The sequence below is a fragment of the Chlamydotis macqueenii genome, chromosome 6 (assembly GCF_036417535.1).
Source record: "Chlamydotis macqueenii isolate bChlMac1 chromosome 6, bChlMac1.mat, whole genome shotgun sequence".
NCBI classification, from domain to species: Eukaryota; Metazoa; Chordata; class Aves; order Otidiformes; family Otididae; genus Chlamydotis; species Chlamydotis macqueenii.
In genome coordinates this window covers 41,353,875-41,381,046 of record NC_141561.1, presented here as the reverse complement: position 1 = coordinate 41,381,046, position 27,172 = coordinate 41,353,875, and the positions used below count along the sequence as shown (strand labels likewise).

The following is a 27,172-nucleotide window of genomic DNA, read 5'->3' as shown; positions in this document are numbered from 1 at the left end:
CTTCTACCTCCCAGGCTTGACAGCTTTGGCCCCATCCCCACTCCCTGAACATGGCCCAGGAGGGTCATTCCCAGTCTGTGGGGGTCCCTGCGGGGTTTTTCTCAGCTTGCCCCTCAGGTTCCTGATGAGGCTGAGTAGAATTCCCTGAAAGACAAGGAGGAAAGTGCTTCTCCAAAAATGTGGTGCCTCCATGGTGCCCCCGTCCCTGGGTGGCCATGGGACAGCTCCAGCTCTGCCCTGTGGTGAGGCCTCCCCTGGGTAGCAGGGCATCTCAGGCCAGCTCTCATGCAGGCAAGGATGCGATGGGGATGCCTGTGCACCCCCAACCCCAGCTTCCCCGGCCCAAGAGCCAGGAGGGAGCAGTCCGGCAGACGGCCCAAGCCCCCCTACCCCCCAGAGCAGGCTGACCCCCAAGGGGGATGCTGGTGCTGGGCACCGACTGCTCCAGGGCTTCCTGCGTGAGGCTCGTGGAGATCCCAGGAGCCAGTGGCCCGGGTGTCGTCGCAGGTCCAGCGACATCCAGAAGAAGGGTAAGGAGAAACGCCGCATTCGTTTCTGACTCACAGCTGACAGCCCCTGATCCCTCCCTCCGTCCTCGGGCTGGAGAAGTCTCCTCCTCACCCTTACCCTCCCCCCTGCTCTTCCTCCCACGGAAACCAAGGCTAAAGTGGTAAAAAAATATCTTCAACGACTCCTGTCTCTGGACCACGGCCTCTCTCGGCTGCTGGGTTCTCCTTCTCTGCTTTTTTTTCCTTCAATCCATCTCAATGGTAATATGAAACCAAGAAAAATGAAGCTGCAAGACTTTCTACTCCCTTTGCTGCTCCCAGTTGCCCTCCTGGGCAGCTTCTCCTGCGCTCAGCGCCCAGAAATCACCACCCGGGTCGCAAACGCAGAAGGTAAGCCCGGGCTGCTCCCGGGGTGTTTTTCCTCCCCGGTGTCAGCAGAGAAGCCTGGCTGATGTTTCCCTCCTGGGCGGACGCGCACGGCCGCGGCTTTGTCGGGACGTCTGGGGGAAGGTTTGTGTTTGCGGAGGAGAACGATGTAGGATTATAGAGGATCTGCAAGACGTACCCTCTTTTAATGTTTTTTTTGGGCTCTTTCTCCTTGGCTCTGACTTGCCAGGTGCTGCCAGTAGCACTGGGACGCAGTTATGGGGTTTAACAGCTGATACCAGTTTAGCTTTCTGAAAGATCTTGGTTTTGACACTGGCTGTTAAGGTGCCTTCGCTCTTCTCTGCAGTGATATTTGTGCCAGAGTGTGTTAGAAAGTCGTTTTTCATTGTGTTATTTGCTACCATGTCTTGGTTTTATTTTTTAAGTGATTGCTGCACATTATTTTATATAAAAACTAGTATTGGTCTTGCAAAGATAGTCTTTTAATGTAAATGGAATAAAATGTATAGGAAGCTGTTAAATGCCACAAACTGATATTTTCTGAATACGTGGGGTTAGGACGTGACAGCGATCCCCTCAGCGCAGGTCCTGGGACCGTGCTAGGAGGGGAGCCGGGCTGCAGGCACACGGCATGGGGTGCCTGGGGCTTGGGAGGCGATGCAGCGGGGCTGCCTGCCGACTCCTGCCCCTCCGCTTCTTCCCAGACTGCCCCGTGGATCTGTTCTTCGTCCTGGACACCTCAGAGAGCGTCGCCCTGAGGGTGAAGCCCTTTGGGGACCTGGTTGCCCAAGTGAAAGATTTCACCAACCGGTTCATTGATAAATTGACAAACAGGTACATCTCCCGGGTTTTTGTCTGGGCTGCTTTGGGGACGGGTCCTGGTGCCGGGTGGGATGCTGAGACTGCCCTGCGCAACGGCCCGCTAAGGGAGAGGAGGGGATGGCAGGGAGCGGGGTGGGAGCGTCTCCTCCCTCTCCCGGTCCGCAGCCGCCCCGTTTCTGCTCCGTCTGTGCCGAGGCCGGCAGTGTGCCTTCAGCAGGGCTGCCTGCACCCGCCCTCGGGAAAGCAAAAGCCTTCTGGAGCGGCAGACACGGTGGCCCAGCCCCGCTGCCTTCGGCTGGCCAAGTGGTTATTCTGTAGAGCCAAAGCAAAGCTGGTCTCCATGCCACCGGCTGCTCTGGCCCAGGACAGCCCGGGTGCTTGGGTGGCAGCAGGGCACCTCTGATGTTAAACCCAGCACTCGTGGGCATCCCACAGAGCAAAACTCCCCCTTGCAACTGGCATCCCTTGGACACCTTGCAGCATCGAACCCAGCTTTGGTTGCCCCTTATCCATCCCACTGCCCAGCCCTTACTCCACCTCCTCCTCACCCACCCTTGAACCACCAAACCAGGTCTGACCTAGGCTTTCCCAGGGTCAGGGCACCCAGGGGCACCAAATCTCCCAGGTGCTGGAGCGGGGGGATGCTGGGAAGAGTCGCCAGCAGAAATCACAGCTTGGCCTGCTAGCAGGAGATCCAGGGATCCACAGGAGCATCATGAGTCCTGGAAGCACGGGGGTCCTGGTGACCCCCTTGGGGCAGTGGGAGATATGTGCTGGTGCCCAGAGGGGCACTGTGGGAATGTCCTAGTGCTGCATGAGTTCACTTGCCCACTGCCCAGGCATGAGATAGACCTCACAAGGCATCAAGTGACCAGGAGCCTTGTGCTTGGGAGCAACCTGCCAGGCTCCCATCAATGCAGCATGACTCTTGCCTGACTAAGCCCCTGCTGTGTGCAGATGGATGGATGGACCTCCTGAGCCCATCCCAAACACCCCTGTGGCCATCCTACTCCTCTTGACCTACTCTGGAGACCTCTCCCTGCAAGCCACCACCGTGCACACTGTGCTGCCAGGCATCCACAGCACGTGTGGCGTGGTGGGCACGGATGGCGGGGCGGCAGCCAGCAGCAGTGGGCTGGAGTGGAGAGCAGTAGGCAGTGCTCAGGTGGCTCCGGGAAAGGTCCTGATGGGCAAAGAGAAGATGAGCTTGGAGAACCGAGGGAGATGTGCAACCATATCCCTTTGGGACTGGCCTCATCACCCCGAAAAGACCCTTTTTGGGGCACTGGGTGTGACTCTAGGCCAAAGCACAAGGAATGGCAATGCCTCTGTCCCAGGGAGTCACGAGCACAGGCTGTGTCAGCACACAGGACAGGGCTTCAACACACACTCATCCCTGTCCGAGTCAGAGCGTCCTTCAGAGGAAGGCATCCCTCTGTGATTTTAACACGCCCTGCAATGGAAAACCCATCGCAGGGGTGTTTCAGTCTGCACGCACGCACCTGGCTGTCTGGCTCAGCATCCCCGCTCAGCCTCAGCCTCTGCAGCTGGTACCGCTTTGGGAAGCCTCTCTGCCAAACTGTCTGACCCTTGCGGATACCCGCCAGCCACACCTCTGTGCCCTTCCACCTGCTAGCCCAACTGCCCTGCTCCCACGGCTGGACTTTGCACGTGAAGCACGTCCCAGCCTTGCAGAAGAGCAGGGAGCCCTAGCAAAGCCCCTCGACGTTTGGCAGAGGATTTGCTTTCCGCATGGCGGATTGGCACAAGTCAAGCAGAGGCGGTGGCAGGGCACGGACGAAGGTGCTGAAAGCACATGTCCTGGTGTGTCCACGCAGATACTACCGCTGCGACCGCAACCTGGTGTGGAACGCTGGGGCACTGCACTACAGCGATGAGGTCGTACTCATCAAGAGCCTCACCTCGATGCCCAGCGGCCAGAACGAGCTGAAGAACCGCGTCTCGGCCGTAAACTACATCGGCAAGGGCACCTACACCGACTGCGCCATAAAGCGGGGCATCGAGGAGCTGCTCATCAGGTGAGGCAGCAGGGCCGGGGTGGGCAGAGTGGGTGATGCTAGCAGTGTCACTGTTGTGGATGGAGGTTGGGAGCTTCTGTGTTAGGACCTTTCTGTGCATCGTGCGGAGCTATCTCCAGGGTGGGAGAGGAGGTCACCTAGACACGAAACAGGCATAGGGGTGGCTGGTTGCTAGTGGTCCCGCTTTGCTGGGATGAGGCATGCCCTGACCGTGGACTGGGGCACTGCCTGGGGTGAGTGTCCAAAGGTGCCCAAGCTGCCCCTCTCCAACCAAATCCATGAAACCCTTGCTACGTTAAACCCTGCGTTTAAACCCTTGTAGTGGTTCCCATCACAAGGAGAATAAATACCTGATTGTGGTGACCGATGGACACCCCCTGGAAGGGTACAAGGAGCCCTGCGGAGGCCTGGATGATGCTGCCAATGAAGCCAAACACTTGGGGATCAAAGTGTTCTCCGTCGCCATCTCCCCCAACCACCTGGTATGGACCACATGGCAGGGATGTTCCCCATAGGGATCCTGAGTGGGACTGCAGAACCCCCAGCACAGTGAAGGAGGCTCTGAGGGGCACTCAGAGCCCCTCTGTGGAGAGAGGATGTGGGTCCCCAGGGTGGTCTCTGGGGACAGGTCCTGCATGGGTGCCAGCAGATCTCACTCTGCCCCCCGCAACCCTAGGACCAGCGACTCAACATCATTGCCACGGACCATGCCTACCGCCGCAACTTCACCGCCACCAGCCTGAAGCCAACCCGGGAGCTCGACGTGGAGGAAACCATCAACACCATCATCGAGATGATTGTGAGCGCCATCTGCCCCCTCCCCAGCTCTCCCCCTGCCCGGGCTCACTCGTCCCTCTCAAACCCCTTCTCTTTGCTTTCTTGTCTTGCAGAAAGACAACACGGAGCAATCGGTGAGTGTCCCCCGGAGCCTCGCTCCCCCCGGCCCTGTGCCTGAGCCTGTCCCCTGCAGGTCGCCTGCAGCCAAGCGGAGGCTCGGTGGCACAGTCCTGCCTGGCCCCCGCCAGCCTGGGGAGCTCTCCCCCGGGCAGGGCACAGCCTGGCCCTGGTGCTGCCCACTGCCTCTAACGCTGTTTTTTCCTTCTCTCTGGGCAGTGCTGCTCCTTCGAGTGCCAGGTGAGTCAGGCTTTTGAGACCCCCTGCCCCCTTCCCTTACATCCCCACGCTGTGCCTCGGTAGCTGCTCTAACCCGTACCTCTTTCCTGCAGCCTCCCCGAGGGCCCCCTGGACCTCCCGGCGACCCAGGCAATGAGGTGAGGGACCGGCCCTGGCCGTACTTCGGGACCAGGCTGGTGGGACAGGCTCACTGGGAGTGGTCAAAGATCGGTGGTGCACAGGTCTCAGCACCCCACCACTGCCAGATGAAGGGGTGGATGAGGACCCAGTGCATGCTCACATGTGGCTAGCATCCTCTGCTCCCCACATTGATGGAACGTTGCTGCTGCCTTTCTCCGTGCTCTCCTTTCAACAGGTTGTCGTTCTGTTCCTGGGGATGATGAGTTAACTTTATTTTTGTCCTGTATTGCAGGGAGAAAGGGGCAAGCCAGGTCTTCCTGGCCAGAAAGGAGATGCTGGAGACCCCGTAAGTAAAGGACCGGTCCTGGTGACTCTACTCGGGGGCTATCTTTTGGGCTGCTTCTGGCCAGACCTCTTGGGCACATCCTCACAGTCCTGGCCCTTGCATCACCATGTTTCCATGGGGTGGTCAGTGAGTTCATGGCCAGCTGCACCCCTCCACCCTGCCAAGCAGAGGCTTTTGGCGGGCAGTAGGGTGGCCCCCTCCTCTGTTGCTACAAGGCTTCCTTGTTCCTCACCCAAAATAGCTGCTCCTCCTGGAGGACACGTCTCTGACTCATGTATGCCAGCCCAGGGGTGGACTCCGGGCTCCCTCCCGCGTTCTCTGACATGACAAGCACAGCAGTGTTACAGGGAAACTTTTGCTAAAAAATAAGCTAATAGCATGAGGAAACTATTTCCCTCCTCCTCCCTTTTTTTACTAGGTACACTTATTTTTGTGAGGTGCATTCCTTCCACACACGTGAGTGCAGTTACTCAGCTTGTGCATTCGAATTAGAAACCACACACACACAATTTTTTCCTTCCCGAGGGTTTTCTGCCCTTCCCTTTTATCCCAGATGATGTGTCCCCAGGTGCCCAGTTTCCCTCACCCTAGGAAGGGCCGTAGATGGTGGAAGCAGGTTCCCTCTGCCCCCTACAATAATCCCATGCTCCCAGACTAGGCAGAGGAGGAGCGTGGTTAGCGGAGAGCCTCCCATGGGAGGGTACGGCGGCTGGGACCCACGCTCCACACTGACAGCCTGGGGGAACCTGCCCCATGGTGATGGTGGTGCCAGTATCTGCCTCCGTAACACCACGTTTCTGTTCTCCAGGGCAGGCCAGGGGACATGGGACCTGTTGGCTACCAAGGAATGAAGGTACGTGGGGCTGCGGGGTCATGGGCATGGTTCCTAGATGAGCCTCAGGCTTTGTGCTGCAAGTGTTTTCATTCTCCCATTTTCCTCCTTTTATCTCTAGGGAGACAAAGGAAGTCGAGGAGAAAAGGTGAGGACGGCAAGGGTGTTCGGGGGAGATGCCTGGGTTCCTGGGCAGCCTGGGCTACACAGTGTTGGGGTCTGGTACGTGCCCATGCATCCGTCCCTCTTGCCGGCACTGCCCATGCCAGGAGAGGGGATCCAATGGGATCAGCCAGCTTGCAGCTAACACAGCCTTGGGCACCAGGCAAGCACCGTGCAGTGGGTACAGCTGGGCAGAACAAGAGAGGCTGGTGGTGTGAAGGGGCATGGTGAAGGCCTGCACCCTTGGACGGAGCTGGTGTGGGGACTGCAGTGTGATGCAGCTATGGATCTGCTCTGCACGGGGGCCTAATATCTCTCTCCTTCCCTTTACAGGGGTCTAGAGGAGCCAAAGGAGCCAAGGTCAGCCTCTGCTTTTGCACCATTTATTCTTTTTGGTTGATGCCTGGGGAGAGAAGAGTCTGCAAATCACTCCTTCATTGTCCCTATTCTCTGTTTCAGGGCGAGAAGGGCAGGCGTGGAATCGATGGCATTGACGGCATGAAGGTAAACATCCTCTACAGGGCACTTTGCTTAGCCCGAGGACCCTGGTTTTTTCTCCTCCGAAACCATTGTGGGGTCCTGGAACGAAGCCAGTGTCCCACATGGGGCAGTGAGACTCCCTCCCTGCAGGGCTGTCCACCCACCACAGCTGGGGACAGGGCTGGGATGTCCCTTTCAGGGTGCTGGAATGATGGGTGTCGCTCACAGAGACTCCTTCTTTGTCCATCTCACAGGGTGAAGCTGGATATCCTGGGTTACCCGGTTGCAAAGGTTCACCCGGATTTGACGTGCGTACCCTGTGGATGCTCCTTGCATGTGAATGAATCAGGGCAGCCAGTCTGCCATGATAGCACGTGGAAACAGGGAGCCTCCCAAGAAGAGGAGCTGTGGGAGAGGGTGGTCACGTTTGGAAATACACCTCTAGACATGCAGTGCTCATCCCGGGCATGTGCCCTCAGGGATGTCCCCAGGGCAGCCTGCCTTGTCCTTGCCTGGAAGATGTCCCCCTGAACATGGGGCTGCCAGGGAATCCATGAGTGTCATAGTTTTGGCTAGAGGTGAGCGAGCAGCTGCGTGGTACTTGATTGCTGGCTGGGGTAAAAACCACAACAACTTGCTGGGGGAGCATTTGGCTGGAGGCTGTTCAGCAAAGAAGAGCTCAGAGCCAGATAGGCAAACTCAGGATCAACCAGTTTCAGCCTGCTGTGCCCAGCCCCCCAGAAAATTTTGGACATCTTGGAGGTCTTTGAGCAGCATTACTCTTCAGTTGCATTCTTTTGATTCTGGCTGCTGATTGCCATGCTCTCAGGACAGCATGTCCACAGTGGCGCTGCTGTCACTGCGGTCCAGCCACACCAGCCCAACAACCGCCCTTTCTGCTGTTCTCTGAACTGCAGAAGCACGCTCGGTTTTGCAGTGTTTCAGCAACGTGGCCTCAGCGTTGCTTGCGCAGTTCCACTGTCTAAGAGTACCGTGCCATCCCTGGGTCCCTCCTGTCCGTCCCGCGGAGGAGCTGTAGGCCAGGCTGCCAGGACGCTTGGTCCATGCCCATTTTCCCACAGAGAGTGATGCGGGCTTGGTTTTCAGTGACATTACCTTTGTTTTCAACAGGGAGCTCAAGGCCCGCCCGGACCGAAGGGTGATCCCGGTGCTTACGGACCCAAGGGAGGAAAGGTGAGCCACTCTGCCCAGCCCTATGCGGGTGGAGGGGTGCTGAGACCCCTCACCTGCAAGAGGAAGAGGTGGCGATTGACTCTTTACTGGCCTTCTTGCACTGCTTGGGGGCAAGCCCGTGCTGGAGGACGCTGCCCGTGACTCACAGTAAGATCTGGCCAGTGTGACTCCCAGTGTGCCCAAGGTTAGTGGGTGCCCACAAGCCTGGCACAAGCACCCCTGAGATGTTGGGGATCTGCTGGGAAAGGGTGGCAGATGGAGTGGTGGGGGGATACGCTGGGGACGGGAAGGTACTTGGAGAGGGACAGTAGCCCAGAAGGGGGCTTGGAGTGCGGCGGGGCTTCCAGCGGTGTCTGCACCATGGGAGCCAAAATCCACTGCTGGGTGCTGGATGCAGTCTTGACAGAGCCTTGTGTCCTTGTGAAGGGGGAGCCTGGGGACGATGGAAAACCTGGTCGGCAGGGGATTCCCGGCAGCCCTGGAGAGAAGGTGGGTGAAGCGCCCGTGCATGAGCATCCTCTGCCCTCTGTGAGAGGGAGAGGTCCCCTGCTCCAGCCTTGGCTTCGAAGCAGAGCTTGCCCAAGGCTCTGCAAGTGTGCAGGTCTTTGCTCTGAAACCTGCTGACTCGTCTTGTTTGCACCCCTGTGGCTTGCTTATGCAGGGCACGCGTGGAAACCAGGGCGAGCCTGGACCGGCAGGAGAGACGGGCGATGAGGTGAGTCCTCTGCCCCTGCCCACGATGCCCCCTGCGCCCACGATGGCCCCTGTGCCCACTTGCCAGCCATCCCCACTGCCTGACCACCCATGTTATTTCTCCACAGGGTGCTCCTGGTGAAGATGGTCCTCCTGGAGAGCGGGTAAGTGTGGGCATCGCTGCCGGACACCGCTCCAGCAGGGCATGGGCAGGGGCTGGTACCCTGGGGAGGAGGAGGGCTGGGGGTGAGCAGACTCAGAGGTGGGCAATGAGGGAAGACTTCGCTGCTGCTGCGAGCAGGTCCTGATTTTGTGTTCCCACCATCTCCTTGCAGGGCAGCAATGGAGAAAGAGGCCCCGTGGGCTCGCCGGGTGACCGTGGGCCAAGAGGAGATCCGGTAACTGCATCCACGGGGCAGCTTTCAGGATCTGCTTCCAAACAGGGCAGGCTCGGCAGCCGGGGACTAGAAATAGGTGGCTGGTAGTTAACTCCACCGGCCTGTGGCCCAGCAGGCAAGCTCAGTGCCTTCGCCTGCCAGCCCAGGGGGGACTTACCGTTGTTCCGCAGCAATCGTCCCTTTGCTCTGGCAGCTAATCACTGAACAGCCGAAACCCAGAGGAGAGCGTGCCCAGCAAGTCGAGAGCAGGCGGGGAGCGCTCAGCCCCTGCCTCACGGCTGCAAAAACAGTTGATGGAGAGCAAAGAGGCAAGGTGTCCTCCCTGGGATGTTGAGGGGCTGCACAGGGCTCCAGTAGTTTGGGAAGGAGGGCGCAGGCGCTATCAGCAGCAGAGCAACGTGTGTGGGTGTGGATGGGAGGGGGAACATCCTTCCCTCCCCTTTCGGGTGGGAGTCACTAGGAAAGTATTTTTCCTGCCTGCCAGGGCTGAGTCACTGAGCGTGAGCGTGAGCGTGAGAGGGACAGCCAGGAGCCCTCGGCAGGCCAGGACAAACATGTGGCAAGAGGCAGAGGTGCCACGCATGCCGGGGAGGGACGAGGGATGCTGCTGTGCAGGATGGGGGTGGCAGGAGCCAGGGTGTCCAGCAGCAGCATCTCGGCGGGTGACCAGCCGTGTCCCGGCACTGCTGGGTGGCTGTCACCACACTGCTCTCACCCTACCCCTGCTGCAAGGACAGCCAGCACCCACCGACAGCTCAGAGCGGGGGGCAGAGGTCCGCCATGGGGAGGGTGCAGCTCGGGCAGGGGGCTGCTGGCGGCCTCCCCTTTCCTGTTTACTCCTCAGGCAGCGTGTGTGCGGGGCAGATGTGCGCGGGAGATGAAGGCACGCCAGTGTCCTGGAGTTAAGTTGTTCAGCAGACGATGGGCTGCTTCCTTCCAAGTTTTAGTCCAAGCACAAGGCTGTGTAACCTCGCCAGAAACATCTCCACTGGCGCTCGGGGCCCTCTGGAAGTTGTGTTTTGTATTTACTGTTTGGCTTCAGGCATCTGGAAGCTTTGAGCTTGCAAACAACAGCTTTAGGTCGCCAAGCTTTCAACTGCGTTCCTCAAAGTTTTAAGTCAGGTGTGACTGTCACAGGCAGTTTCCGAACACCTCCCTTCCCGGCAGGCTGGGGGCTGCTTTCCTGGGCTGTCAGTTCTCTGCAAACAGGCTCAAAGTGTTGCTGAGTGTTAGCAAAGGAGAGGGGAGAGCATCGGCAGTGGGAGGTGAGGATGTCCCTCCCCATCTGCTGGCTCATTCCCTTGGAAATCTCCTTAGCTCCGCAGGGACAGCAGGCTGGAGGAAGAGCGAGTGGAGGAAGGAGGCTGCTAGCCTGGAGCCTCTGCCCATGCTCGGGGACGGCAGCTCCTCCCCAAGAAGATGGTCCAGGGCAGGAGCTGCTCTAGAAAAGCAGCCATGGTTGCAGAGAGTGGCCAGGAGGAGCCACTACAGGGTTTGGGGGCCAGGGCCAGGTCTGTGTATCTGCAGAAGTCTTACAAGATGGATCTCTCCAGGCATTTGCTTTTCTGGCACAAAACGGGCTGAAACATGTCACCCAGGAGCCAACACTGCCATCCTTCAGAAGGGCTTCCTCTCAGGGCTATCATCTTGGCTTCAAGGTGGCCATGCTCGCCCGTCTTTCTCTCCCCACATCTCTAACAGTTTCCTACCCATCTCCTGGATCTGCCTCGGAAGCCCCTCTGTTTGGATGACTGCATTTCTTTCCAGCATGTACTATCAGTGCTGCATCCCTGCTCCCCACTGCATGCAGGGCCCTTTGCACCCTACGCCTGCCCTTCTTTGAGTGTCTCATGCCCTCTGCCTGTGTTTTCAGGGAGAGCCTGGACCACCTGGTGACCAAGGGCGGGAAGGACCCCTCGGACCACCTGGCGATCAGGTAAGAGCTTGGATTAACCTTCTGGGTCCCAGGTGGAAGTGGCTGGGGCAGGAAGGGGAACTGAGTCTGGGGGCTTAACTGATGCCACTGCATCTCGGGGCAAGTTCTCAGCATCTTCCAGACCAGGCAGCAAAGCCTGGGGGCAGGGATTTCCAGAAGAACGCAGAATATGAACAGGGCTAAAAAAATGGAGACTTGGCTGCTGGGCTGGGGATAGAGCAACCTCCACATCATTTCCTAATCCCATGGAAACAGATGTCAACACATCTGACAGATTTGGAAACCAGCAAGTGCAAGCTGCAGCAACGCACAAAATGTTCAGACCTGGGGCCAGACGCTGCTGTCAGTGAGGCATCTTGTGTCAGCAAGGATAGCCCGACGGGGCCCCAGCAGTGTCCCTGACACCCTTGGCATCTGCAGTCTATTCCAAAGCCACCGTTGGTCACGTCTACTCACTGCAAGGTCTGGCCTTCCTGCTGGAGCTGGCGACCTCCGGCCTGAGGAAGGCTTCTGTCCTCTGCACAATTAAAAGCTCCTTCTTCCCAAAGGCGTACCAAGCTCCCGGTCGATGCCTCTGGGTCTGGAGGTGTTGCTGGGTTAATCCTGCACTGATTGCAGTGGCCAACAGGGTCTTTCCACCTGGGCAAGCATGCTTTGACATCACCCTTGGACAGAGCTCTGTGGGACAACTCCCCTCTTGCCCATACCATCAGAGTTTTGGCAGAGCCCAAGATACAGGGAAGTATTGAGATAAATGACCTCACACTGGTGGAGCCGGACTTCCCCAAAGGGTGAAGCATGCGTGCAAAAATAAGGCAGCTTTTGAACTCCTTCATAGTCAACCAAGTGTTGAAGTGCCCTGAAGGTGATCTGGAGTGCAGGACAGCCATGAAGGGACCACTATTGGGTTCATGTTATCACATGTATCGCATATGTCACACATGGGTGACCCCCACGGCAGACCTGCACCATGCCACAGTCTGGGGAGAGGACACGCGTGTGCCAGGGTTGCGCTTGCCTGGAGGTGGGCTTCCCTCAAGCCTGTCTCAAGCTAGTGAAGGGCACCAAATCCACGCAGAAGGATTGTCCAGATCCTGCTATCCATAGCTAAGCTGAGCTCCTGCTGCAAACAAAGAGTGTCTGGCAGCATGCAGCTCATTGGGCAGTGCCATGGTGGTGTTTCGGGAGGTAGTCCTGGTAAGAAGGCAGCTCTTTGGGTGTGTGTGTGTAACGGACCAGAGCTGCAGGCTGACACCAGCGAAGGAGGAAGGACCAGAGCTGCTCTCCGTGTGGTAGAGGCTCATTCCATGTTCCAGGCAGGAGAAGGACTCTGCAGAAGAAGACAGAGTTAAGATGGAGATTTGAAGCAAGCCTGGGAGCAGAAGCTGTGCAAGCGTTGTGGGGAGCCGGGCTGGGAAAGATCCTGGCTCCCGCCAGCCTTCACTGCTGAGGAGGAGGAGAAGGAAGGACAGAAGGAAGGAAGGAAGGAAGGAAGGAAGGAAGGTCTCTCTGCTGTCTCGGAGCTGTGGGACACCAATCTTCCCATCGGGGGAGCGATCAACTTGAGTCAAACCCCTGTCAGAGAGGGAACCCTTACAGCAGCAGCTCCAGTGCCTCCCCAGAGCAAAGGCTGTCCCAACATCTCCACTGCTCCGGGCTGGGAAAGATCCTGGCTCCCGCCAGCCTTCACTGCTGAGGAGGAGGAGAAGGAAGGACAGAAGGAAGGAAGGAAGGAAGGAAGGAAGGAAGGTCTCTCTGCTGTCTCGGAGCTGTGGGACACCAATCTTCCCATCGGGGGAGCGATCAACTTGAGTCAAACCCCTGTCAGAGAGGGAACCCTTACAGCAGCAGCTCCAGTGCCTCCCCAGAGCAAAGGCTGTCCCAACATCTCCACTGCTCCAGGAAGATTTCAAAAGCAGTTGCAAACCGAGGACGTTTTTTTTCCATAAGCTGAGGAAGAATGCTTTTCCTTGGCCAAATTAAAAATAAATGTGTAATTGGGCTTGGGCAAGAGAAGGACTTTGGCAAACACAAGTGTTTTTCAAGCCGTGTTATCTGCAAGCTCTGGCTCTTGGAGCGTATTTTTCTTGGCGAGGGGAAAGGGCTCCCGCTAACCTGTGACTCCCTTTCATCCCCTGTACGAGAGACGCTAAAGGTCAGCACGCTCTTTCCCTGATCCTCCTGGGCAGGTTTGGTGGTTCCTCTGTCTTCCTGGCCATGGTACTCAACCCTCCTGCAGTTCTTGTTGCACCCGGAAAGGTAATGGTCAGGGAGCTGCTAAAGATTTTCTGACCCAAAATCCTGCATTTTCACAAACCCCTCCAGGGCTGCGAGAGATTTGCGCTGTGTGCTACAGTGAGGTCGTGTCCGGCCGGCACGAGCCAAGGGAGCCACGGATCCAGCTTTGGCTGACGTGAATGATCACGAGTTCCTGTCCCTCCTTCCCAGCTTTCTCTCTTCTGGGCTTTTGTGCAGAAATAGGGTCACACGCCTTCGAGCAGTTCAGTGTTCTGCATCGCACTGTGTAATTTGAAGTCCTCTGCACCCGCATGTGCACCTTCCCCTGGGAGAAGGGTGCGAGCGGCGAGTGTGGACGTTTGGCACCGGCTTCTCCCAGCCGCTGTCGTGCGAAGAGGAGCAGAGAGGACAGCTGGAGGGGATTTCCGCTTCTGCAGCTTTCAGGTGGCGGGAGAGCGGTTGCAAAGCTGGGCTAGGCTGAGCTCCCAAAAAGCTCAGAGGTGCTGCTGATGAAAATATGGAGGAAGCCCTTGGACGCATGCCGCTGCGATGCTGAAGCCCAGGTGCCATTGAGCGAGTGCTGCCTTCCCCCTGCCAGGAGACTGCAGTCGTGTAGCTTGCTGCAGGAAACGTTTCAGAGGTCGGGAGTCTTGAGCAGGCATGCCCACGGAGGGGCCTATCGCCGAGCCATCACTCTCTCCCACCATAGCTTGCTCTCTGCCTTCCCTCTGCCCACCTCTGTCGTCTCCGTTGCCTGGGGACTCGTTGCGCACCCGGCTGCCTTGTTTGAGCGTTTGGAGCTGCGGGCAAGAGCATCATTACCCAATCGTTACCCACCATCATTACCAATCTTCTGGCAAGTAAACCCTGCAAAGGCCTGTTGGCACCAAGAAGAGGGTGGAGGGGCTCCTTTGGACATCTATTGGAGCTCTCAGACAAAAAAAAAACCTCCTTCCACCTCCTCTCTTGTCTTTGGCTGTCTCTGGCCAGCCCTACAGCCAAGGGACCAAGCGGCCGCTGCCCAGATGGGATGTGGCAGAGTGACAGCTCTGGTCCATTCCAGCACACGCTGCCAGGGCTCTGCAACTTCCTGAGAACAGAAACTCCCCGGAGCCATGGAAGGGTCTCTGCCAGACCGGTTGCCACCCAGATGCATCCAAGCCCCAAGGTGTGGGGAGGGACGCTGTGGGGAGACATATGTGTCACCTTCAGGGTGATGTGCTCCGCCAAGGATCCTTCTCTGCTCTGGAGGCACCTCTGTCACAGCTGATGAGATGCCGCTGTGCAACCCAGCTGCTAGAAAGCATCATCCCTGCCTCCTTGGTCCTCATCCCCACCAGGTCCTCTGTCACCAGACCAAGGTGTGGACGAGGGGGATGACTTCCAGGGCCTTGGAGGCTCTGCTCCCTCCCACAGACCGGCTGCCACGGAAAGCAGACAGTGTTCAACCCACGCCTTCAGTGTCACGCCTTGGCCTGGAAAGCTTGTTTTGGCTCGCGTTCGGCAGGGATCCAGCCACAGCTGCCTCCAACGGGGCTTTGCAGAGAAAGCAGGGCGTAAGAAAGCGTGGGGACCTGCAGCGGGCACAGGGGGAGCCAGGCACATCTCCTGAAGCATCTCCCCGCCTGCATTAGCCTCTGTCAATAAATCTTCCTTATGAGGCTGGTGGAGGTGATTCACGACGTGAGTGCAAGGCATGAGGCGGCTGCTCCCACCCACTGTGTCACGAAATGAAGGGACCAGCTCTTCAGGACAGGAGCAGCACTGAGAGAAACATCCCTGTTCTGAGAGCTCTTTGTGTTTTCCTAGGGCGAGGCTGGACCCCCGGGACCCAAGGGCTACAGGGGAGATGACGGTCCCCGTGGCAATGAGGTCAGTGCTGCTTCATCACCGCATCTTCTGTGGGGAGGGAGTTAAGGGAAGACCAGGACACGCTGCCCAAAAATCCCACAGATCTTGGAAGCCCACTGTAGGCACAAACTCAGGTGGCAGCTTCCTGGCAGACACATGGAGGCATTTTTCATGGGTCCCTGAGGTCACGGTTGGGGAGAGTATAGCCACACCGCAAGCCACGTGGCTTCCTGTCACAGAAGCTGGGGTGGCTGCTTTCTGAGGGCAGCCACCTGGATCTGCCAGCAGATCCGATACCCAGGGCAGGGAACAAGCTGAACCCCAAGCCCGGCTGTGGGCTTTGCATTGCTCTTGTATAAGCAAAAGACCTCCCGTGATGGTAGCCGGTTGCCTCAGAAGGCATCATCTTCCCAGCAAGAAGGACAGCGCGCAATGCTTGACCACTTCTTCTGCTCTTTTCAGGGCCCAAAGGGATTGCCTGGAGCACCTGGGCTACCCGGAGACCCTGGCCTGATGGGAGAAAGAGTGAGTGGTATTTGTCTGGGGGTATTTGCATGCAATGTGAGAAGGACGTAGAGCAGGCTGGTTCCGCACAGCATAGTCCAGGTCAGGGAGAAAAGAAATTGCACTCATAGACAGCTGAGATATGCAGGGAAAATTTGCAAGCAGCCTGCTTTCAAATATACATCCATCTGCAGGCTCAGAGCCGTATTTTGGGACGTACTTTCCAACAAAGGCGACCTGATGCTTTCCAGTGTGTTCCCAGCCCGTGGCCATATCCCCAGACTCTGAGAGGCACAGTGTCACTCTCAGGGGCTGTGCAGGTCACGCACAAATGAGTGGTAGAACACTGGCCCAGGTTGCGCAGAGAGGTGGTGGATGCCCCATCCCTGGAAACATTCCAGGCCAGGTTGGCCGGGGCTCTGAGCAACCTGATCTGGTTGGAGATGTCCCTGCTCCTTGCAGGGGGGTTGGACTGGATGGGCTTTGAAGGTCCCTTCCAAGCCAAACCATCCTGTGATTCTAAGATGTCCTTTTCACTTGCCTGCACCAGCGTCCAACCCACCAGTCACGTATTTTTTGCACATTTTTCCACGGACACCAGCTGCCTAAGGAGGGCAGGATCTTGCTGCCGTGCTATCTAAGGTCTGTCTTTCATTACGTCACATATGTCTCCTTTCCGTTCCAGGGGGAGGACGGCCCTCCGGGGAACAGCACGATTGGATTCACGGGCGCCCCGGTAAGTTTTTTGTGCTGCTTTGAAACTGTAAGACCGTTATTTCTGCTTGTCTGACCTAACATGCTTCCTTTCCTTTGTCCCCAGGGGCAGCCAGGCGACAGAGGTGACCCTGGCATTAACGTAAGTGCGCTGCTTTCCCTGACACCCAACCGAAATCGCCCTGGCTGGTGGTTTGGCTCCTGGAGCCTCTCCATCTGCCGCATGGTGAAATGGGCTCCCTCAAGCAGCCTGCTCCTCCGAAGCCCCTTTTCCCTTTTGTCCACCCCTCCCTGCAGTGGGATGCTTCTGCTGGCAGCGTCCCGCCTAGGTGCGCAGGTAGAGTAACACCCAAGGACGGCGCTCTGGGCTGAGTGCTCTCCGATGCAGGCCCGCAGTCGGAGTCTGGAGTTGGGAGTGCGACCCAGGGGGAAGGTGGACAGTGCTGTGACAGTGAAAGCCACCTAAGAAGCTCTCTCCCTCAGTAGCGCTGTAATTAGGCGCCTGGGAGCCTACACGCTGCTCTTCTCCCCACAGCCCTCCCAAGGTCACCACATGCCAGCACCAGCCTCGCTGCGCTAACTACGGTTGTCCATGCAGCGGTGTCTTCTGTGCTATTTTTCAGGGAACAAAAGGCTATCTTGGTCCTAAAGGTGATGAAGGAGAAGCTGGAGACCCCGGCAACGATGTGAGTAGTCTGTATAAAGCTGAGTCACCTTTCTCTGTCGACACAGTGCAGGAGCTTTGGGCTGGGTCTCTAACACGACCTTGCCTGTGGGTCAGAGCCCATCGGACTCGGTGAGTGGACAAGTGCCCTTTGCCACCGAGCAGCGTCTGATGGCAAGGGGAGCTCTCTCCAGATGTTCACTTGGTGTCCTGCAGCTTACGGCTGGCAAACCTCCGGATCTGTTAGGTTGGGGTGGATACCATCTCTGCAAGGTTTTGGGTGCTTCTGGGTAGCACCAATGTTTGCACCCATACTGTACTGCTGTCCTGCAGCGGGAGGTTTTCCCAGTGTCCATCCCCACCCTCCCAAGTCCTAAATAATTTGATTTGGTACAGCAATCTCCGAAAACATTCTTGTGCTTAAGCAGGGCTCAGCAGACATCTGGAAAGAGAAGCTGTTGCGCACCACTCTCACACACACAGATTTGTGGATTATGGTTTTGTTTTCATTCCAGAACCCAACTCCTGGCCCCAGGGGCATCAAAGGAGCAAAGGGCCACAGAGGACCCGAAGGCCGCCCGGTAAGTGAGGACTCTGGCAGGGTTTGCACCTACGAGCGTAGCGTGCTGGGCTGACAGACCTCCCAACAGCAGGGCTCGCCCCAGACTTGCTGTGCTTGGCCCCGCTCACGGCAGGAGCAAGGGAGTTCGAAAACCTGCTGCTGCAGCTTGGTGCACAGGTCTCTGAAATAACGTTCATCTCAAATCAGGGCAGCAAATACAAGCACTTGTGTTTTTTCGTGAGTGAAGCATTCTCGTGTGACCAGGTTCTGTAAGGGTGAGCGCTTTGGAGTGGCCATCCTGAACCTGAAAGAGTTTCAGTTTGTGTTGAGTCGCCACCAGTTTGCATGGCCTCATGTTGGCCTGGAGGCTACAGGAGGGACGTCTCCCAAGCAAACGGCATCCATCCATCCATCCATCCATGCTTCCATCCACCCGTCCCCTGGGTGCTGTGGAGGCAATGCCAAGCCGTGTCATGCATGGTGCGTGTGCTCGCTGCCTACAGCAAGAGCTCGCTTTCCCACCTTGGTGGGCATGGGCACGCGTGGAAGTGGGTCTCCTTCCCTCCGCCCCCGTGCAGCCCCAGGGCATCGTGCGAGCCTGCTCAAAGCTTGCACAGGGGCCAGCAGCTGGGTAGCCAACAGATGTTTCCAGATACATCATTACTTAGCAAGCTATCCAGATCTTGCTGCAGGTGGGACTGGCTGGTCTTTTAACAGCTCTCTTAATGCTTCTGTTTGACAGGGACCACCAGGACCTGTGGGACCTCCAGGACCAGATGTGAGTGGGACAGGATCAGGGGGCCACTTGTTTGCTTGATCTGTGCTTCCCCTACCCAGCATGACGGCTCCTGGGAGGGGGCTGCTGCTAGGGGAGCCTTGTGCTGCCGGGCTGGGCGGTGGCTGCCCCCCGCTATTGTCCCAGCGAGTCTCACTGGCCAGATTTCCTTCAAGCCAGTCCTTCACCAGCCAGTTCCCTCTGCAGCGTGCCTCATTCACACCTTCCAGCTCAGGACCTGCTTGGAGGACACAAAGCAGCAGCAGGGTGGTGGGCAGCACCTAGGGGCCAGGCAGCTGCCTTCGCCGTTATTCAAAGGTTTCTCCACCTCTGTTTTCAGGAATGTGAAATCTTGGACATCATCATGAAGATGTGCTGTGAGTATCCCTGTGCCACCCCTCCAGCCCTGCTCGGCTCCTCGCTGAGCTGGAGGTAGCTGCTTTTTCTCTGGCCCCTGGTGAGGTGGGGAGCAGCACGCAGAGGGATGCCATGGGCATCGCTCCCCTTCTGTGAGTCGCAATTAAGCCAACGAGCTGGGAGAGGGGCGGGAGGTCCTCCCTGTAGCTGGGACAGCAATCGAAAAAGGGTAAAGCTCTGGTGCGTTGCTGTGCCTTCTCTCAACACAGGGACTCCCAGCTCGATCTCTAGAGTAGGTGGTGTAACTGTGTTTTGCTTGTGCAGGCTGCAGACCGGTTCGCTGTGTCCGCAGCTCTGCGCGTACGCAGTTACCCTTCTGGGAAATTACAAGCCAAGCTGCACAAAACCTTTGCATGGACTGTTTCATGATGTTTTGGTTTCGTTTTTTTTTTTTTTTTTCTTAAATAGCAGGGCTTCATTTTCCCTCTTGGGAAAGGGAGGTCTGTTCTGGGGTGTCCCGCCACGGGGAGAGGCAGTACGCACGTGCTGCAAAGGGTTTCTGGCCCACAGCCAGTAACAAAGCACTGGAAGGACACGGGGTACTTGGGGAACTGAGTTTGAGCTCCATATTCTGGCGATTTACTTAATCCCTCCAAGATCAACTTTTATTTTTTATTTAAATAAGAATGCATCCGCATGCGCAGAAACAGAGCTGTGCTGCATGCGGTGCTCCAGGTCGGGGCATCATGATCTGAAACGGGAAAGAGATCTGGAGGGAAACCTCTACGAGCTTGAATTGTCCAGACCATTTGTCTTTGGGTCTGCATTAGTGTAGGAAAAACCCTCATGTCCAGCGTTTTAACGTTCTCTCTTTCTCTCCCTTCTCCTCTAGCTTGCTGCGGTGAGTGTTACTTGGCAAAGTTGCTCTGCAAACATTTACGAGCCCTTCTCCTTGCTCGCACCCCTGCCTTTTCCTGCTCCTTGCCTTCTGCTATGGGGATGTGGTGAGAACCCGGGAGGGAGGACCGAGGATGCATGAGGCAGGGGACGTCAGTGAGCTCTCCCCGAGGGTGCTGTGCAGATTCGGCGGCTGCTGCAGCTGGGTCCTACAACTGGAAAACTGCTGTCGAGGTGCCCAGTGCCAGGAAACTGCAGGCAGAGTTTCTCCACCCTTTTTGCAGTTGAAAGTGGTGTCAGAGCTGTGGATCCAGCTCTGTCCCTCTCCTTCCAAATCCTGTGCTAGTCTGCAGAGAAATGTGCTGGTTTTTTTTTTTTTTTCCTCCCGATGGGTTGGGTTTGCAGTCCAAAAGCTTGAAGGAAGAGCCAAGGGCACATGATGTCCTTTCAGTCATGAGAAAGCGGGGAGCAAGCTGAGTCAACCTCCTCCAGCCCACCAGGGTCACCTCTGTCCTCCTGGGCCGGGTGAATGGAAGAAGTGAGAAGGCTTATGAGGAAATGGGTTTTGGAATAATTACGGGGTGTTTTAAGGATACTCACAGCTTGGAAGTGCTGTGTGTCTTATAAGGGATGCTGAGCAAAATGCAAATGGAAAACTTAGTAAGCTGACTCTAAAGTCTCCTATGCAGGTATTTTGCCACTTTACCGTGCTTGCGGGCAGATGGGGTACAGGCGCCCAGTCAGGACTAACAGCTGCTTGCTTGAGTACACCTCCCTGCAAAGCGTGCCGCTCTGAGCGAGCTGCTTAGATAGAAAACACAAGCCCCTCTGCTCCTGTGCCTTGCTGCAGAGTGCACCTGTGGTCCCGTCGACCTCCTCTTCGTGTTGGACAGCTCGGAGAGCATCGGCCTGCAGAACTTCCAGATTGCCAAGGACTTCATCATCAAAGTCATTGACCGCCTGAGCAAGGACGAGCGTGTGAAGGTGAGATTTCCACCGAGTGCTGGGATATGCTTGTGTGCACTCACTTATTTTTCACTGCAAGCAGAAAAATCGGGAGATACCTCAGCTCCAAAGAGCCTCTACAAGGCTTAGGTTCAAGCGTGTATCTGGGGTGGGTCTTGATTCCTCCTGGATTCATAAAGAGATAGAGATGAGACAGCAGTTTGTTGTCCCAAAACATAGGCATTTCACTCTTTCTGGGCAAAGGGACTCTGCCTGCTGTGGCTGGGAACTCTTCTTCCGTGTCCCAGCTCATTAGGCATTTGCCTGGATCAATCAGTCTCTTGGTCTCATCCTCGTCCTGATGAGTTTCAGGTGGCTGGAGTAGAAATCACATGAGGTGTGTTGCAGCTTCCCCTCGCTCCCTGATGGTCAGCCCCCCAGGCACCCTCGTCTGCCCTCGAGCCTGGATTTAGGGTTCCAGTTAAGCATAATACTGAAAAGGACCTTTGCATCCCAGACCAACAATATTCTCCCAGTAATAGGTCTTTCAGTCTGAAGAGGAACACAAATGCTTGCTCTCCTAACTCTTCCCTCGTAACCCACCGTGCGTGGGAAATTTCCTTTACCCCTGTGATTTGGAAGGGATGTTTGGGATCCAGCCTTTTCTTAAAGTACAACCGGACACATCTCTAGCAGACGGGCTGTAAAGACACAGCGGCCTGCCTTGGACGCTTGTGTGAGCTTGCGCAGGTCTCTTTGGCCGGCAAACAGCCGGTAAAAAGCAGAAAGGCTAGAGCTGCGCAGCGAAACCACTGTGTTGGAAGAAAAGCAGAAGTTTTGAAAAGGATCTGTTGTCGTGAAGGTGTTCGGTACAAACCACCAGCAGGATTTCTGAGCTCTCCAGGCCCCATGAGCTGTCTCGCCCTAACTGGCTTCTGTGTTTTCCGACAGTTTGAACCCGGGGAGTCCCGTGTGGGCGTTGTGCAGTACAGCCACGACAACACGCAGGAGCTGGTGGCCATGGGGGATGCCAACATCGACAACATCGGAGCACTCAAACAGTGAGTCTGCAGGGTCTCAGTGCATCGTGCAGAGACTCAACCCAGGGACACCTACTCACTTCCCATCCTCAATCTCCAGGCCAGCAGCTCCTGCAACTGCAAGGATGCTAAATGTCCTTTAGTAGAAAGCAGCCGTTTGTGGCATTGTAGGCGGCACATAGGCCAAGGAGCTTTCCAGTTTTCCACTCAACTCCCTGTGCAGGTGGGATGTTGTCCTGCCTCACAAATGTGTCAGTGAGATATGTGTTCCCAGGACCTTCTTCAATATCCATGGGGCAGGCTTGCAGGCTTACTGGTGTCTGTGCTTGCAGGGCAGTCAAGAACCTGAAATGGATAGCTGGGGGCACCTACACTGGAGAAGCCCTGCAATTCACCAAGGAGAACCTGCTGCGGAGATTCACCTCTGACAAGCGCGTTGCCATCGTCATCACGGATGGGCGCTCTGACACGCTGCGGGACCCTACCCCCCTCAACTCTCTGTGCGATGTCACCCCGGTAAGGGCACAGGGGAAGCACGCTGCCTGCAAGGAGCTGACACACAGCAGCCATGCATCAGAGCAGTGCAGGCTTCCTGGGGCTCTCCACGTCTTTGCCACACAAGGCTAGGGCAGGGGGGACATGTGTCACTAGAAGCACCCTCACAGAGTGAAAGGCATTCAAGTTTATGAATGCATTAGATGATGATTAGATTTTTATTTTTTTTTTACACTGACAGTGGTGGAGCACTGGCCCAGGTTGCCCAGTGATGCCCCATCCCTGGAAATGTTCCAGGCCAGGTTGGCTGGGGCTCTGAGCAACCTGATCTGGTTGGAGATGTCCTTGCTCCGTTCAGGGGGGTTGGACTGGGTGGGTTTGAAAGGTCCCTTCCCACCCAAACCTTTCTGTGATTCTCTTCTATGAATGCATCAAGCCGTGGACTCTTAACTTCCCTGCAGGTGGTTTCCCTCGGGATAGGCGACATTTTCCGGAACCCTCCAAATCCAGATCACCTGAATGACATCGCTTGTTTAAGCAGACCGACCAGGCCAGGACTGTCCATTCAAAGGGACAATTACGCCGAGCTCCTGGATGACACCTTCTTGCAGAACATCACCTCATACGTCTGCCAAGGTGAGTGAAAGGCTGTGCCTGGAGGCAATAAGGAAGGTAGTGAGGGTTGCCTCAGCCACAGGGCGAGGGATGCAGGCTGCCCTCCCTTCCCTTCCCTCAGTCATGCTCTTAAGCAGACATCAAGGGAAGAGAACGGCGTTCGAGGTTTGGTTAAACAAGGGACAAGGATGTCTCGTGTCACAGAATACTTTGCAGCCAGGTCCGGGTCCTCTCCTGCTGCAGGACATCTCTGTCCACAGCATTTTTCAAGCGTGCTCCCCTGTGCTTTCTGGTGCACGTTTATAGCCCTTGCACAGCACCCTGCCCTGCGCAAGGGGGCTGTGACCGAGGTAAGCGTTTGTCCCTGCTAAGGCTCTGTGGGAAGCCCTGCTACAGGAGAAGTGACTTTTTTTCCTGGGTGAGGCGGTGACGTTACTCTTTCTAATTTTCTTAACAGAGAAGAAATGTCCAGATTACACCTGCCCAAGTGAGTATTGACTCCTCAAGCTGCATGAAGGTGTTGCGGGTGCTGCGGTGGGGGAAGTGGGAGTTCGTGTTTGTGGGAAGGCGTAGCTTGGAGACCCCTCACAAAAGGGAGGCTCCTGGGCTGGAGAAGAGAGTAAACATTATCAAACACTTGCAGGGTGTTTCACACACACACCAGCCCAAAGCACCTGGGGGAAAAAACCTAGGCAGTTGCTTTTCTGGCACTTCAAACCTAGAAAGGATGTTGCGCTAGATTTAGCCCTCACAGGCTTTAGCTGGGGCAGGTAATGAGATAAATTGCTGCGTGGTGGTGGGAGCACGAGCAAAAGTCAGCACGGTGACAGGGATATTTAAGAAAGATAGTTGAAAAGTGAGTACAGGGAGGAGTGCAGTGGGGTACACCTCCAAGTCAGAAGCATATACAATCCTCAGACTCATCACGGACACAAGACAGCCTCGGGAAATGACGTGGTTCCCCAGACACGCAAGGACGGCTTAAGTCAAGGAAAATACACGCTGTGTTTAAGCAACAAGAGTCACTAGATTATCTAAGCCGGATAAGTACCTGGGAATGCAGCCTGTCTAAACCAAATAAAAGAAGGAATGAAAGGGTAAAAGGGCAAGTGTAGGACAGCACTGGGGTACGGGAAGCCAAGCTAGCAAATACCCAGGGAGTGGGGATCTCCCAGGTCTGACAAGGCAGGAAGCCTGTGAGACAGCTGGTGACTTCACCAGCTCTTGATGGAAGAGGCAGGAGGAGAAACACAAGGTAACGGGCCTTTCCCCTTGCAGTCAACTTCGCTGGGCTGGCGGACATCACGCTGCTGGTGGACAGCTCCACCAGTGTGGGGAGCAAGAACTTTGAGACCACCAAGAAGTTCGTGAAGCGGCTGGCAGAGCGGTTCCTGGAGGCCAGCAAGCCTGCCGATGACTCTGTGCGCATCTCAGTGGTCCAGTACAGTGGCAGGAACCAGCAGAAGGTGGAAGCTCAGTTCCAGTACAACTACACGGTCATCGCCAAAGCCATCGACAACATGGAGTTCATTAACGACGCCACGGATGTCAACGCCGCCCTGCGATATGTCACAGGGCTGTACCAGCAGTCATCCCGTGCTGGAGCAAAGAAGAGGGTGCTGGTGTTTTCTGATGGCAACTCTCAAGGGATCACCGCGAGGGCCATCGAGAGAGCTGTGCAGGAAGCTCAGCAGGCTGGCATTGAGATCTATGTGCTGGCAGTGGGCAGCCAAGCCAATGAGCCCAACATCCGTGTCCTGGTCACGGGGAAGAGTGCAGACTACGACGTGGTCTACGGGGAGCGCCACCTCTTCCGTGTGCCTGACTATACCTCTCTGCTGCGTGGCGTCTTCTACCAAACTGTCTCCAGGAAGATAGCTGTTGACTGAGCATCTGGACGGGTTGCTGCCAAGGCCATGCCTGCTTCTGTCTCGCCTAAAAATGAAAACCAACAAAACAAAACAAAACAAAAATTAACAGTATTCTCGACCAACCTGAGGAATTTGTGTCCATGCAGATAGCCATAGTGCCACAGCCTGGCTGTGCATAGTCCCCTTCCTTCTCCCCCTGCTTCTCCATCTGCATCTCTGCGCTCTTAGCCTCAAACCTCCCGCCCTGCCCATGACTGCCTCTCCTGCCCCACAGCAGGCAAACACAAGCACCCCTAGCAATAAGCTGCTAGAACACCAGAAGCAACCTCATTCCATGGGTTCTTGCCAAGAAAGAACCAGGATGAGGAGTTTTGTACCACTAAGGACTAGCCTAGTCTGACAAGGCTGACTATGCTCTTTTCAAATACAGGTTTTTTTGTTCATTTGCTTCTTTCCTTCATACATCAGCTGAGCACTTGTCCAGCTCACAACGGTCCTAACTCAATGTTGTGCTTCAAGTGAAACGTTCAACACTTCAGCAAGCTTTGAGAGGGGATCTTTGTCATGGCTGTCAAGTTTTGATCATATCTCTTATGCTTGAGGGTGGGGAGGAGGGCAAGATTTCATTACCCAAGCCGGGTGGAAGCATCTCTGGTCTCGTGCCATGGGATGGAGCACTGACTTCCCAGGGCTGGGGTGGAGGTGGGTGGTGGAGCATCCCTCAGGACTGGCACTCCCATTCAGGGCAGGGGGGCTGGGCACTGACCAAATGAAAGATGGACAGCAGTCATTGGGGAGGGGGGGAAACCCTACAAGAAGCTACGTACCTGCACTCCTTCACTAACCAATCTCATGGTCCTACAGTGAAACCAGGAACCTCATTAATAACCTGATGACTTGTGTTATGGTCCAAGCTCCATTCTGGAAAATCTCTCTGAGCCCAGTTAGTGGGATTTTTTTTAGGGTTTGTTTTGTTGTTTGTTTTTTTTTTTTCAAAAGCACCAAGCTGTCTAATTCCCAGTGAGGTCTCTAGGAGTGCTGCTTCTATAGGACCACCTAGGAGTTAGGCACCTGGGCCCTAGGGAAACCCACTAACTGTACTATATATTGAATTGATTTAGGGCCTCATCCACAGCCCAGCAAAGTCAAGGGAAAGGCTGCCATTGTCTGCCAGGGTCTTTGACTCGAACACTACAGATATACTGACAAAGGTGCTATCACTACGTGGGTGATGCAGGCCCTTGGTGTTTACACAGTTGTTTCCAGGACCACACTGAAGATGTGGTTTGGCTGGGTGAGATTTAGTTTCAGTGCTTCCATTGGTGCTCTCGCTATGAATTCACGCGCTTCTGAGAAAGCAACAGTGATTGCCAGGTATCGGCATCCCAAACTCTTTACTTTGTATCCAAAAACCCATTGTACAAGTTAGTTTTATTTTATGCCTGTGTTTTACTAAAATTGTCCACTTTGGAAATTTGTCAAATAAATTGTTTTCCACAATCTCGTTGGAAGTTTGTCTGACTTGAATTTCAAGGGCTCCAAATGTTCAAAAAGTCACTTGGTAAAATAGAATTATGGAATCACAGGATGGTTTGTGTTGGAAGGGACCTTTCAAGGCCACCCAGTCGAACCCCCCTGCAAGAAGCAGGGACATCTCCAACCAGATCAGGTTGCTCAGAGCCCCGTCCAACCTGGCCTGGAATGGGGCATCCACCACCTCTCTCAGCAGAAATAGACGTTGCTGGGATCTGGGAGGACTTCAGCAGAACTTCTTCACATAAAACTGTAAGAATTGCAAATTTGACTGTTATTCAAATGATTTGAGAAATACTGTGGATTCTCTTCATCTATTAGATAGTGTATAAACATTTTATGAGAAGAGCATTGAGCTCTCAAAGGATGGGAAATGCTTACGCAGCTTCTGTTTGCCTTCTGGTTTATAAAAAAAAAACAAACCAACTCCTACACAGGTAGGCACTGTTATTTCCAGAAGATCAGGTGCAGAGGGATGGTGATCATCTGGTGAAGAGGTAAGTTGCTTTTGCTTTCTGCTTATGTTCAGCACCTCTCCTTAGTACCTCATTTCCTGGGCACGTAGGGATGCTGATGTGCAGACAGGGGTAGTGGTGGAGGTATCAAGCATCTCACCCAGCTTTGCCAGGCTCAGTGCTCCCCAAACATTTCACATCCTAAGACAGCTCTAAAAGGTGCCTGTCTTTGGGAAAGCTCCCAGGCCATACCTGTACATCCCAGGGACTTGTCACAGCCTTTCAGTGCGGATGCATGCAAACTCACTTGCTCCCCAGAGGGTAGACCACATCCATGTCCTGTTTCTGTAACAGAAAGGCACTGCCTTTCTTCCTCCGTGTCTCACATCCTCCTCTTAGTCATCCCCTCTCCCAAGCCAAGCATGTCGGTTGAGGTGTAGGGGCTCCCTGGCCGTCCCGCAGCACCGGGGACACCTTACTCACAGACGGAAAGTCTGAGGAGCACCTCTGGGAAGGCTCTGCGGGTGGCTGCAGTTTGTGTCAGATGTCCTGCTCTCCTCCCCACGGACAGTTAGGGAAAAATGCCTTCACGTCTGCCCTCATA

The 27,172-nt window shown here is 55.7% G+C and overlaps 1 protein-coding gene across 1 annotated transcript; it reads left to right on the top strand.

The window, feature by feature from the left end:
- The first annotated feature begins 659 nt into the window (after positions 1-659).
- Positions 660-26,080, top strand: COL6A1 (collagen type VI alpha 1 chain). Its single transcript, XM_086751392.1, has 35 exons — positions 660-899; positions 1,601-1,730; positions 3,557-3,757; positions 4,080-4,239; positions 4,434-4,556; positions 4,648-4,668; positions 4,871-4,891; positions 4,984-5,028; positions 5,304-5,357; positions 6,166-6,210; positions 6,311-6,337; positions 6,685-6,711; positions 6,811-6,855; positions 7,086-7,139; positions 7,963-8,025; positions 8,452-8,514; positions 8,687-8,740; positions 8,847-8,882; positions 9,054-9,116; positions 10,990-11,052; positions 15,100-15,162; positions 15,604-15,666; positions 16,331-16,381; positions 16,466-16,501; positions 16,983-17,045; positions 17,539-17,604; positions 18,328-18,363; positions 18,701-18,737; positions 19,610-19,618; positions 20,465-20,598; positions 21,511-21,620; positions 21,932-22,115; positions 22,556-22,730; positions 23,167-23,196; positions 23,988-26,080. Exons 1-35 carry the CDS (start codon positions 776-778, stop codon positions 24,596-24,598), a joined length of 3,087 nt encoding a protein of 1,028 aa, XP_086607518.1. The 5' UTR covers positions 660-775; the 3' UTR covers positions 24,599-26,080.
- The last annotated feature ends 1,092 nt before the right edge of the window (positions 26,081-27,172 follow it).